The sequence below is a fragment of the Mustelus asterias genome, chromosome 7 (genome assembly GCF_964213995.1).
Source record: "Mustelus asterias chromosome 7, sMusAst1.hap1.1, whole genome shotgun sequence".
In the NCBI taxonomy this organism is placed as follows: Eukaryota; Metazoa; Chordata; class Chondrichthyes; order Carcharhiniformes; family Triakidae; genus Mustelus; species Mustelus asterias.
Genome location: NC_135807.1, coordinates 43,528,338 through 43,540,936, shown reverse-complemented (window position 1 = coordinate 43,540,936; position 12,599 = coordinate 43,528,338). Strand labels below are relative to the sequence as shown.

Genomic DNA, 12,599 nt, shown 5'->3' with positions numbered 1-12,599 from the left:
ATGAGGAGAAATTCCTTCTCTCAAAGGATCACGAGCCTGTGGAATTCACTATCCCAGAGCGTGAGGGATGCGGTGACATTGGAGTACATTTAGGAAGAGGTGGACAGATTTTTAATTAGTAATGGGTTTGAAGGGCTGTGAAGAACGGGCAGGAAAGTGGAGTCGAGGCTGAGGTGAGATCAGCCATGATCGTATTAAATGGCGGAGCTGGTTCGAGAGGCTAAATTGTATAATCCTGCTCCAGGTTCCTACGAACTTAGTTGTGACCATCTCATTATTGTGTGGATGCTTGGCATGCCAGCTCGGGTGAGCATCTCAGTGTCTGGTACTTTGCCCTGCTACCTGATCTTTAGAAGCTTCTGAATGCAGCTCAAGTGGAAGTGATTTCCGCTTCTTGACATGACGCTGATACACAGTCTACGTTTCACATGCGAGGAGCAGAGTGAGCAGGACTATTACTCAATAAGACTCTTAGTAGGCAGACTTACTAGTCCTCATTCCCAGACTGATGTTCAAAGTCTGCTGAAGGCTACACATGCTTTGACAATTCTTGCATATGTCTTGTCAGAATAGACAGCTCAAGAGAGAGAGAGAGGAAGAGGGAGAGCTGCTGAGATAAGTGAACTTATCCACTGCTGACAGGTTCTGGTCATAGACTGAAACCTTGGGCTCAAGATAAGCCCTACATGGAGGAGGCTGGTACATTACTTCAGTTTTCTTTGTGGTGTCAAAGTTGTCACATTCATTGGAGAACAAGTCCATACTACATTGCATTGCAACTCTGAAATGGCAGCTAGTGCACAGTCATTGGCAAACAGGAAATTGCAAATTCTATCCTTGGACATCTTGACCTTTGCCTGGAGTCATCTCACATCAAGCAGCTTCCCATCCAGGTGATATGTCATTTCAATGCCAGGATCATGGTGATGGAAGGCATCAGAAAACATGGCGGAAAAAAACATTGCTGAAGATGTGCTAGTATGCAACCCTGTTTAACCCCATTGGCGACTGGGAATGGGTCAGAAGAGTCACCACCATGCATAAACATGCTGTCGTGGAATCATTGCACTATTGTGATGAGTTTTTCAGAGCAACCAAATTTCTCCATTATCTTCCAAAGGCCCTCATAGCTGACTTTTCAATGGCCTTGACCAGGTCAACAAACACGGTGTAGAGGTCCAACAGCAGCACTGCCACATATAATGATGGAAGGTGTCCTCAGTGTGAGGTGTCCTCAGTCTCCAGAAGGATTGTGAGGTTGTTTCTCCTACCAATATTGTCATGCACAGATACATACGCGCCAGGTAAATTGGTGAGGACGCAGTCAACCATTTTCTCCTTGTTGTTTACCTCACCACCTTCCACAGGCCCAGACTATATCAGATATGTCCTTCAGAACGCAGCCAGCACGGTTCTTCCTAGTCTTTCTAGGTGATTGACATTAAAGTCCCCAACCCAGAGTATGTTCTGTGTCTTTGCCACCCTCAGTGCTTTTTCCAAGTGGTGTAACATGGAGGAGTAGTAATTCATCAGCTGAGGGAGGGCTGAAATGGCAATTAATAGCAGTTATCTTTGCAAAGGTTTGACCTGATGCCATGAAACTGTATGGGTTCTAAAGTCTATGTTGAGAACTCCCAGGGCCACTCCCTCCTGACAGTGTACTACCAGTGTACAGGGTCTGTCCTGCCAATGAGATAGTACATATCCATAGATAGTGATGGAGGAGACCGAGACATTGGCTATAAGGTATGATTTGGTGAGTATGACTACATTAGCTTATGCTTGACTAGTCTGTGGGACAGCTCTCCCAATTTTGGCACAAGTTCAGAGATGTTAATGAGGAGGAATTAACAGTTTCGACTGGGCCATTTGTGCCTTTGTTGTGTCTGATGTCTGGATTAATGCTGGGTACCCCACCCAGTTCTTTTCCTGCTATATCCAATCAAAGTCCAATTCAAAGTCTCAACCAGTGAGACATTACAGATCCAAGCTGACAAGACGGGCAAGCCTTTTCCTGTCTTGGGCTTGATCTACATGATCCAAGCTGATAGGAGCAGGCATTGCACCCCCTCCAGTGCTTGATCTCATTTGCAAGGGCCGTCAAGTTTTATTCTTATTCAACCTTTCTATAGTAATTTGATACAAATTACTTTCTAGACTATTTCAGAGGGCAGGAAAGAATCAACCACATTGTTGTGGGTTTGGAGTCACATGTAGACAGGACTGGATCAGGATAGCAGGAGGGTGTAATGACCTCAGCGCAGCCCATGAGTTTGGCATCTCGGAGGCGAGACTCCCTGATTGGGCAGGCAATCATTACCTTAATCAGGGAGGTCATGTTCCAAGAGGCCAACCTTATGGGCCTCGTTGAGGTCATTACAGAGGGCTTTTACAACAAGTTTCATTTATTGACACTAGCTTTTCATTTCACAATATTAATGAATTAAATTTCAATTCCCCCAGCAATCATGGTGGAATTAGTCCAGGCCTCTGAATCGCTGGCCCAGTAGCATTACCATTATACTATAGTACCCACAAAGAACTTCAGGGATCCGAGCCTGGATCTGAACCCAGCCTAAGCATCCATTTATACCACTGACCTCATTAGAGTCAAGTGAAACCTTTGCCCTCACAAAGTCAAAACTCAACATATTCAATCCCAGTCTAGATTACTGAGTAAAATAGAAAATATACCTGCCACAGATACCTCTCGACATCGCACAAGATCACATTTATTCCCAACTAATATAATTGGAATATCCTCAGCCTGCCGTGTCCTCCGGAGCTGGATGCGAAGCTCTGAAGCTTTCTCAAAGCTTGCTCTGTCAGTGATGGAGTAGACAATGAGATATGCATCGCCTATCAGCATACAGTGATCCTGGGTCCAGTTATCTTCATCCTACCAACAGACAAAAGTGGACAATAAAATGTCAGCATCTTTTCTATTTTTAATATTTATTTATTAGTGTCACAAGTAGGCTTACATTAACACTGCAACGAAGTTACTGTGAAAATCCCCTAGTCACCACACTCTGGCTGGCGCCTGTTTGGGTACACTGAGGGAGAATTTAATACAGCCAATGCACTTAACTAGCACGTCTTTCGGACTGTGGGAGGAAACCGGAGCACCCAGAGGAAACCCACGCAGACACGGGTAGAACATGCAAACTTCGCGCAGACAGTGACCCAAGCCAGGAATTGAACCCAGGTCCCTGGCATTGTGAGGCAGCAGTCTAACCGCTGTGCCACCCCTATTTCTGGAATCACCATAACCATCGGATCCAACAATCGACAGGAAAACATTTTACAGTTTACAAGCTGCTTAGATGCAGTTTAGAGTTTTAACAACACCAGGTTAAAGTCCAACACGTTTATTTGGTAGTAAATGCCATTAGCTTTCGGAGCGCTGCTCCTTCGTCAGTTGGAGTGGATATCTGCTCTCAAATAGGGCATACAGAGACACAAAATCAAGTTACAGAATACTGATTAGAATGCGAATCTCTACAGCCAACCAGGTCTTAAAGATACAGACAATATGAGTGGAGGGAGCATTAAGCACAGGTTAAAGAGATGTGCATTGTCTCCAGACAGGACAGCCAGTGAGATTCTGCAAGTCCAGGAGGCAAGCTGTGGGGGTTACAGATAGTGTGACATAAACCCAAGATCCCGGTTTAGGCCGAATTCATCAGGCGAATGAGGCTGCGGGAGTTCTTCCACAAATCCCAAGAGGCCAACAGCGAACACAATGAGACAGCCAATCAACCGAAACAGCCGACAGAGAGATCCGCAGTGCAACCGAAGAGGAAAGAGTCGAATTGGACTCCCTTGGGAGGTCGCTGCCCTTGACTTGACATGTATGCCCAAGCCACCAGGAGGTGCGTCAACATCAAATTCATCAGCCGCACTCACAAAACAGCCCCGACATCACCCAAGCACAACGCAACGCCATCCACGCTTTCAAGACCAACCACAACATTGTCATCAAACCAGCAGACAAAGGAGGGGCCATCGTCATACTGAACAGAGCGGATTACTGCCAAGAAGTGTACCAACAACTGAACAATGAGGAACACTACAGACAGTTACCTGCAGATCCGACCAAAGAACACACCCGTCAACTCAACACTCTGATCAAGACCTTTGATCCTGACCTTCAGAGCACCCTCCGTGCTCTCATCCCACGTACTCCCCGCGTTGGAGATCTCTACTGCCTCCCGAAGATACACAAGGCAATGGGACCCTGTGCGAGAACCTCTCCGGCTATGTCGAGGGCATCCTGAAACCCATTGTACAAAGAACCCCCAGCTTTTGCCGCGACACTACGGACTTCCTACAGAAACTCAACACACATGGAGCAGTTGAACCAGGAGCACTCCTCGTCACAATGGATGTCTCGGCACTCTACACCAGCATCCCCCACGATGATGGCATTGCTGCAACGGCCTCAGTACTCAATGCCGACAACTGCCAGTTTCCAGATGCAATTTTACAACTCATCCGCTTCATCCTGGACCACAATGTCTTCACCTTCAACAACCAGTTCTTCATCCAGACACACAGAACAGCCATGGGGACCAAAGTCGCACCTCAATATGCCAACATCTTCATGCACAGGTTCGAACAAGACTTCTTCACCGCACAGGACCTTCAACCGATGCTATACACTAGATACATCGATGACATTTTCTTCCTTTGGACTCATGGTGAACAATCACTGAAACAACTATATGATGACATCAACAAGTTCCATCCCACCATCAGACTCACCATGGACTACTCTCCGGAATCAGTTGCATTCTTGGACACACGCATCTCCAGTAAGGACGGTCACCTCAGCACCTCACTGTACCGCAAGCCCATGGATAACCTCACGATGCTCTCGACTTCTCCAGCTTCCACCCTAAACACGTTAAAGAAGCCATCCCCTACGGACAAGCCCTCCGTATACTCAGGATCTGCTCGGATGAGGAGGATCGCAACAGACGCCTCCAGACGCTGAAAGATGCCCTCATAAGAACAGGATATGGCGCTCGACTCATCGATCGACAGTTCCGACGCGCCGCAGCGAAAAACCGCACCAACCTCCTCAGAAGACAAACACGGGACACAGGTGGACAGAGTACCCTTCGTTGTCCAGTACTTCCCTGGAGTGGAGAAGCTACAGCATCTCCTCCAGAGCCTTCAACATGTCATTGATGAAGACGAACATCTCGCCAAGGCCATCCCCACACCCCAACTTCTTGCCTTCAAACAACCGCACAACCTCAAACAGACCATTGTCTGCAGCAAGCCAGCCAGCCTTCAGGAGAACAGTGACCACGACACCACACAACCCTGCCACAGCAACCTCTGCAAGACGTGCCGGATCATCGACACGGATGGCATCATCTCACGTGAGAACACCATCTACCAAGTAAACGGTACCTACTCTTGCAACTCGGCCAATGTTGTCTACCTGATACGCTGCAGGAAAGGATGTCCCGAGGCATGGTATATTGGGGAAACCATGCAGACGCTACGATAGCGGATGAATGAACACCACTCGACAATCACTGTTCTCTTCCTGTGGGGGAGCACTTCAGTGGTCATGGGCATTCAGCCTCTGATCTCCAAGGCGGCCTTCACGACACACGACAGCGCAGAGTCGCTGAGCAGAAACTGATAGCCAAGTTCCGCACACATGAGGACGGCCTAAACCGGGATGTTGGGTTTATGTCACACTATCTGTATCCCCCACAGCTTGCCTCCTGGACTTGCAGAATCTCACTGGCTGTCCTGTCTGGAGTCAATACACATCTCTTTAACCTGTGCTTAATGCTCCCTCCACTCACATTGTCTGTATCTTTAAGACCTGGTTGGCTGTAGAAATTTGCATTCTAATCCGTATTCTGTAACTTGATTTTGAGTCTCTGTATGCCCTGTTTGAGAGCAGATTTCCACTCTATCTGACGAAGGAGCAGCACTCCGAAAGCTAATGGCATTTACTACGAAATAAACCTGTTGGACTTTAACTTGGTGTTGTTAAAACTCTTACTGTGTTTACCCCAGTCCAACGCCAGCATCTCCACATCATAGATGCAGTTTGTCAGAGCAACCAGTCCCTCAAAGAAACTCAACTGAACAGAAACTGCAGCTGGTAGTATTTACTCAATTCAATTGTTCCATTGTTAGGTTTAACATTTCCTGGCACGGTCCCCATAAAATGAAGTGCCGTATTGACTATATAATTAACCCTTTCCCACTTGATTTTCTTATCATACTGTTCTCCTGGATCATTTTCTACGCACTGCAACTTCACCGTCATTAACTTCAAATTAATACTGGATTTAAGGGAACTAGTAATCCAGTGACCCAGGGTAATACTCTGGGGACATGGATTCGAATCCCACCACAGCAGATAATGAAATTTGAATTCAATAAAAGAAATGGAATTAAAAATCTAACGATGACAATGAAACCATTGTCGTAAAAACCCATCTGGTTTCACTGATGTCCTTTAGGGAAGGAAATCTACATGTAACTCCAGACCCACAGCAATGTGGTTGGCTCTTAACTGCCCCTTCAAGGGCAACTCGGGGTGAACAATAAATGCTGACCCAGCCAGCAACACCCACATCCCATATTTTAAAAAATCATGACCAAATTGTGTTTTTAGCAGTAATTATCTATAAAAATACAATTAAAAACCGTTGCACTGTAGTAGACATATATGGTACATTACTGTCGTCGTAAGTAGTCCCTCACAACACCAGATTAAAGTCCAACAGGTTTATTTGGTAGCACGAGCTTTCAGAGCGCCACTCCTTCATCAGGCGAGTGCAGGATTTGTTTCATAAACAGGGCAATATATAGACACAAACTCAATTACAAGGTAATGGATGGAATGAGAGTCTGAACAGATACAGACAATGCGAATGGAGAGAGGGTTAAGCACAGGTTAAAGAGGTGTGAATTGTCTCCAGCCAGGCAAGTCGTGGGGGTTTTTGATAGTGTGACATGAACCCAAGATCCCGGTTGAAGCCGTCCTCTTGGCTGAATGCCTTTGACTGCTGAAGTGTTCCCCGACAGGAAGGGAAAACCCCTGCCTGGTGATTGTCGTGATGTGGAGATGCCGGCGTTGGACTGGGGTAAACACAGTAAGAAGTTTAACAACACCAGGTTAAAGTCCAACAGGTTTATTTGGTAGCAAAAGCCACACAAGCTTTCGGAGCTGCAAGCCCCTTCTTCAGGTGAGTGGACCACTCACCTGAAGAAGGGGCTTGCAGCTCCGAAAGCTTGTGTGGCTTTTGCTACCAAATAAACCTGTTGGACTTTAACCTGGTGTTGTTAAACGTCTTACTGTGGTGATTGTCGAGCAGTGTTCATTCCCATGTCCCATGTTTGTCTTCTGAGGAGGTCAGTGCGGTTTTTCATTGTGGCGTGTCGGAACTGTCGATTGATGAGTTGGGCGCTCAGAAGACAAACACAGGATACGACGGACAGAGTCCAGTACTTCCCCGGAGCGGAGAATCTACGATATCTTCTCCGGAGCCTTCAACATGTCATCAATGAAGATGAACATCTCGCCAAGGCCATCCCCACACCCCCACTTCTTGCCTTCAAACAACCGCGCAACCTCAAACAGACCATTGTTCGCAGCAAACTACCCAGTCTTCAGGAGAACAGTGACCACGACACCACACAACCCTGCCACAGCAACCTCTGCAAGACGTGCCAGATCATCGACATGGATGCCATCATCTCACGTGAGAACACCATCCACCAGGTACATAGCACATACTCTTATGACTCAGCCAACATTGTCTACCTGATACATTGCAGGAGAGGACGTCCCGAGGCATGGTACATTGGCGAGGCCATGCAGACGCTACAACCGATGAATGAACACCGCTCGACAATCACCAGGCAGGAGTGTTCCCTTCCTGTCGGGGAATACTTCAGCAATCAAGGGCATTCAGCCTCTGATCTTCACGAGACACGACAATGCAGAATCGCTCAGCAGAAACTGATAGCCAAGTTCTGCACACATGAGAATGGCCTCAACCGTGATCTTGGGTTCATGTCACACTATCTGTAACCCCCACGACTTGCCTGAGTCATAGAGGTTTACAGCATGGAAACAGGCCCTTCCGCCCAAGTTGTCCATGCTGCCCTTTTTTTAAAAAAAAACCTAAGCTAATCCCAATTGCCCGCATTTGGCCCATATCCCTCCATACACATCTTACCCATGTAACTATCTAAATGCTTTTTAAAAGACATCTGGTTTCACTGATGTCCTTTAGGGAAGGAAATCTACATGTAACTCACAACACCAGATTAAAGTCCAACAGGTTTATTTGGTAGCACGAGCTTTCGGAGCGCCACTCCTTCATCAGGCGAGTGCAGGATTTGTTTCATAAACAGGGCAATATAGACACAAACTCAATTACAAGATAATGGATGGAATGCGAGTCTGAACAGATACAGACAATGCGAATGGAGAGAGGGTTAAGCACAGGTTAAAGAGGTATGAATTGTCTCCAGCCAGGCAAGTCGTGGGGGTTTTCGATAGTGTGACAAAGACAAGATTGTACCTGCCTCTACTACTACCTCTGGTAGCTTGTTCCAGACACTCACCACCCTCTGTGTGAAAAAATTGCCCCTCTGGACACTTTTGTATCTCTCCCCTCTCACCTTAAACCTATGCCCTCTAGTTTTAGACTCCCCTACCTTTGGGAAAAGATAATGACTACCTATCTGATCTATGCCCCTCATTATTTTATAGTCCTCTATAAGATCACCTCTCAGCCTCCTACGCTCCAGAGAAAAAAGTCCCAGTCTATCCAACCTCTCCTTATAACTCAATCCATCAAGTCCTGGTAGCATCCTAGTAAATCTTTTCTGCACTCTTTCTAGTTTAATAATATCCTTTCTATAATAGGGTGACCAGAATTGCACACAGTATTCCAAGTGTGGCTTTACCAATGTATTGTACAACTTCAACAAGACACTCCTGTATTCAATGTTCTGACCAATGAAACAGAGCATGCAGAATGCCTTCTTCACCACTCTGTCCACCTGTGACTCCACTTTCAAGGAGCTATGAACATATACCCTTAGATCTCTTTGTTCTGTAACTCTCCTCAATGCCCTACCATTAACTGAGTAAGTCCTGCCCTGGTTCAATCTACCAAAATGCATCACCTTGCATTTGTCTAAATTAAACTCCATCCGCCATTCGTCAGCCCATTGGCCCAATTGATCAAGATCCCGTTGCAATTGAAGATAACCTTCTTCACTGTCCACTATGCCACCAATCTTAGTGTCATCTGCAAACTTACTAACCCTGCCTCCTATATTCTCGTCCAAATCATTAATATAAATGACAAATAACAGTGGATCCAGCACTGATGCCTGAGGCACACCGCTGGTCACAGGCGTCCAGTTTGAAAAACAATTCTCTCCAACCACCCGACAGAAGCCAATTTCGTATCCATTTAGATACCTCACCCTGGATCCCGTGAGATTTAACCTTATGCAGCAACCTACCATGCGGTGCCTTGTCAAAGGCCTTGCTAAAGTCCATGTAGACAACATCAACTGCACTGCCCTCATCTACCTTCTTGGTTACCCCTTCAAAAAACTCAATCAAATTTGAGAGACATGATTTTCCACTCACAAAGCCATGCTGACTGTCCCTAATCAGTACTTGCGTCTCTAAATGCCTGTCTCTTAAAATACCTTCCAACAATTTACCCACCACAGATGTGAGACTCACTGGCCTGTAGTTCCCAGGCTTCTCCCTGCAGCCCTTTTTAAACAAAGGCACAATATTTGCCACCCTCCAATCTTCAGGCACCTCACCCGTGACTATCGATGATTCAAATATCTCGGCTAGGGGACCTGCAATTTCCTCCCTAGCCTCCCACAATGTCCTGGGATATACTTCATCAGGTCCCGGGGATTTATCTACCTTGATGCGCTTTAAGACTTCCAGCACCTCCTTCTCTGTAATATGTACACTCCTCAAGACATCACTATTTATTTCCCCAAGTTCCCTAACATCCATGCTTTTCTCAACAATAAATACTGGGCTTGCAAAATCTCACTAAATGTCCTGGCTTGAGACAATTCACACCTCTTTAACCTGTGATTAACCCTCTCTCCACTCACATTGTCTGCACCTGTAAAGACTTGATTACCTGTTAAGACTTGCATTCCAACCATTATCTTGTAATTGAGTTTGTGTCTATATATGCCCTGGTTGTGAACCAAACTCTTCATTCACCTGATGAAGGGGCAATGCTCCAAAAGCTCATACCAAATAAACCTGTTGGACTTTAACCTGGTGTTGTGAGACTACTTACTGTGCCTACCCCAGTCAAACACCAGCAACTCCACATCATTGCTGTGATCAGCAGTTAAGGAGGCAGCATAATCAGAAATTCCTCAAACATATCGAATACTTCACGCAGTTTTGAAAGTTATTTGCCATAGTCTGATCAATACCTTTTCGGAAAAGTTTACATTTTGCTTCATTCAATTATTGATCCAGTTAGATGGGAATCTTCCAATATAATTGTGCAGAACAGAACATTACTGCCATACGTGAAACACATAATATTTGCATTTATTTACCTTTCATAGAATCATAGGATCCCTAATGGCAGAAGGAGGCCATTCAGCCCATCGAGCCTGCACTGACAACAATCCCACCCAGTCCCTGTCCCATAACTCCATGAATTTATCCTGCTAATCTCCCTGACACTAAGGGGCAATTTAGCATGGCCAATCCACATAACCTGCATCATCTTGCAGCAATTCAACATATTTTACATAGCTAATTATTTTTTCCCAGGTGTAGTGGTTGTGTAATGTTGACAGCGTTGATAGGATTAGGTGAAAGTTTTGATTTTGACAGTGACTTGTGGCATCCATGGAGCTCCAAGTGGTATTAAATGCAGCTAAAGCACCAATATTATCCTTCCAGACAATAAGGAACATCCGCCACTATATACTGCATGGCCAACATAGATACTTTCATTCCCATAAGAAATTATTGTGCTACCTTATTATCCCATGTATCCATCACAATAAGGGTAGCTCCCTCTCCATCAACAGTGATTGTTCGCTCGTATGTGTCTTCTATAAAAATGAGAGAACAGATATTTATAAATGAACACACCACAGAAATTCAGCAATTTAATAAATAAAGCAATGCCATGCACCACTGATCATTAATCCATATAGGTAGCTACCGAGATAGGATTTATGAGAATGACAAAACAGCTAGAATTCTGCTCCTCCAGTTTTGGTCTTTTGCGTATTCCTAATTCTTGTCAGTCCTATATTAGTCGCTGCACCTGCAGCTGATTAGTTATTAGTGGGATTCCCCCCATAAACCCCTCTGCCTCTCCACCTCTCTGTCTTTTAAGTCACTACTTAAAACCTACCTTCCAGACTAAGCTTTTGGCAACTGTCCTAATATCCCTTATGTGACTGGGCATCAACTTTATCTGCAGCCTTTCTGTAAAGGGTCTTGGTTTCTTTACTGCTGTAAAGGTGCTAAATTCTTGCAGTTGGTGGAAAGCTTTCAACGGATATCTGCAGTACTTTAGAATTTTAAATGGGATCACACTTGGAGGGACATTGAGGGTCCCAACATTTTTTTAAAATAATTTATATTTAAACAAACATTAAATATGGAATGCTGATGGTATAATTAGAAAAAGTATTTTGAGGGGGTTTCTGAGAAATAAAATAGAACAACCCTCTTTCTGAAATTCAGGTTCAGCAATAAGCACCCATCACTAAGGTACAGCACAGAAAGTTGCAGGGTAAATAAAGGTGCTACGCACTGAGTACAAAGGCTATGGATCCTGACAACATCCCAGTTATAGCACCGAAGACTTGTGCTCCAGAGCTAGCTGTGCCCTGAGCTAATATAACTACAAAAGTGGCATTTTCCTGACAACTTGGAAATTTGCCCAGGTATGTCCTGTCCATAAAAACCAAGGCCAATTACCACCCCATCAGTAATATATTGGAAGGTGTCATTGACTGTGTTATGAAGAGACACCTACTCAGCAGTAATGTGTTCATCAGTGCTCAGTTTGAATCTCAGCAGTATTTCCCAGCTCCACACCTCATTACAGCCTTTATCTAAACATTGAGCATAGAGCTAAATTCCAGGTGTGCGGTGAGAGTGACTGTCCTTGACATCAAGGCAGCATTTGACTCAGTGTGACATCAAGGGCCTGAGCAAAACTGAAGTCAATGGAAATCGGGGAGAAAACTCTCCACTAACTCTTCCCTTGACATTCAACAGCATTACCATGACTGCATCTCCACTATCCACAGCCTAGTGGTTACCATTAACCAGAAGCTTATTCAGATCAGCTAAACAAGTATGGTGGTTACAAGAATAATTCAGAGACTGGGAATCCTGCAGTGAGAAACTCACATCCTGACTCCTGAAAACATTTCCACTATCTACAAGGCACAAGTCAGGTGTGAAATGGAATGTTATCCTGAATGAGTGCAGCTCCAACAACACTCAAGAAGTTTGACACCCTTCGCCCACTTGATTGCCATCCCATCCAACACCTTAAAAATTCATT

At 45.2% G+C, this 12,599-nt stretch overlaps 1 protein-coding gene across 2 annotated transcripts in view; it reads right to left on the bottom strand.

Annotated features, from left to right (window-relative positions):
• Positions 1–12,599, bottom strand: part of LOC144495679 (GTP-binding protein GEM-like) — a 36,816-nt gene that overhangs the window by 17,114 nt on the left and 7,103 nt on the right. Inside the window, exons 3-4 of one of the 2 annotated variants that reach the window (XM_078215978.1) lie at positions 11,048–11,124; positions 2,695–2,899 (exon numbers count right to left, since the gene is read on the bottom strand). In XM_078215978.1, the coding sequence (XP_078072104.1) occupies positions 2,695–2,899; positions 11,048–11,124 (282 nt within the window). The remainder of the gene's footprint in view (positions 1–2,694; positions 2,900–11,047; positions 11,125–12,599) is intronic. The other variant, XM_078215979.1, reaches the window with a different exon arrangement.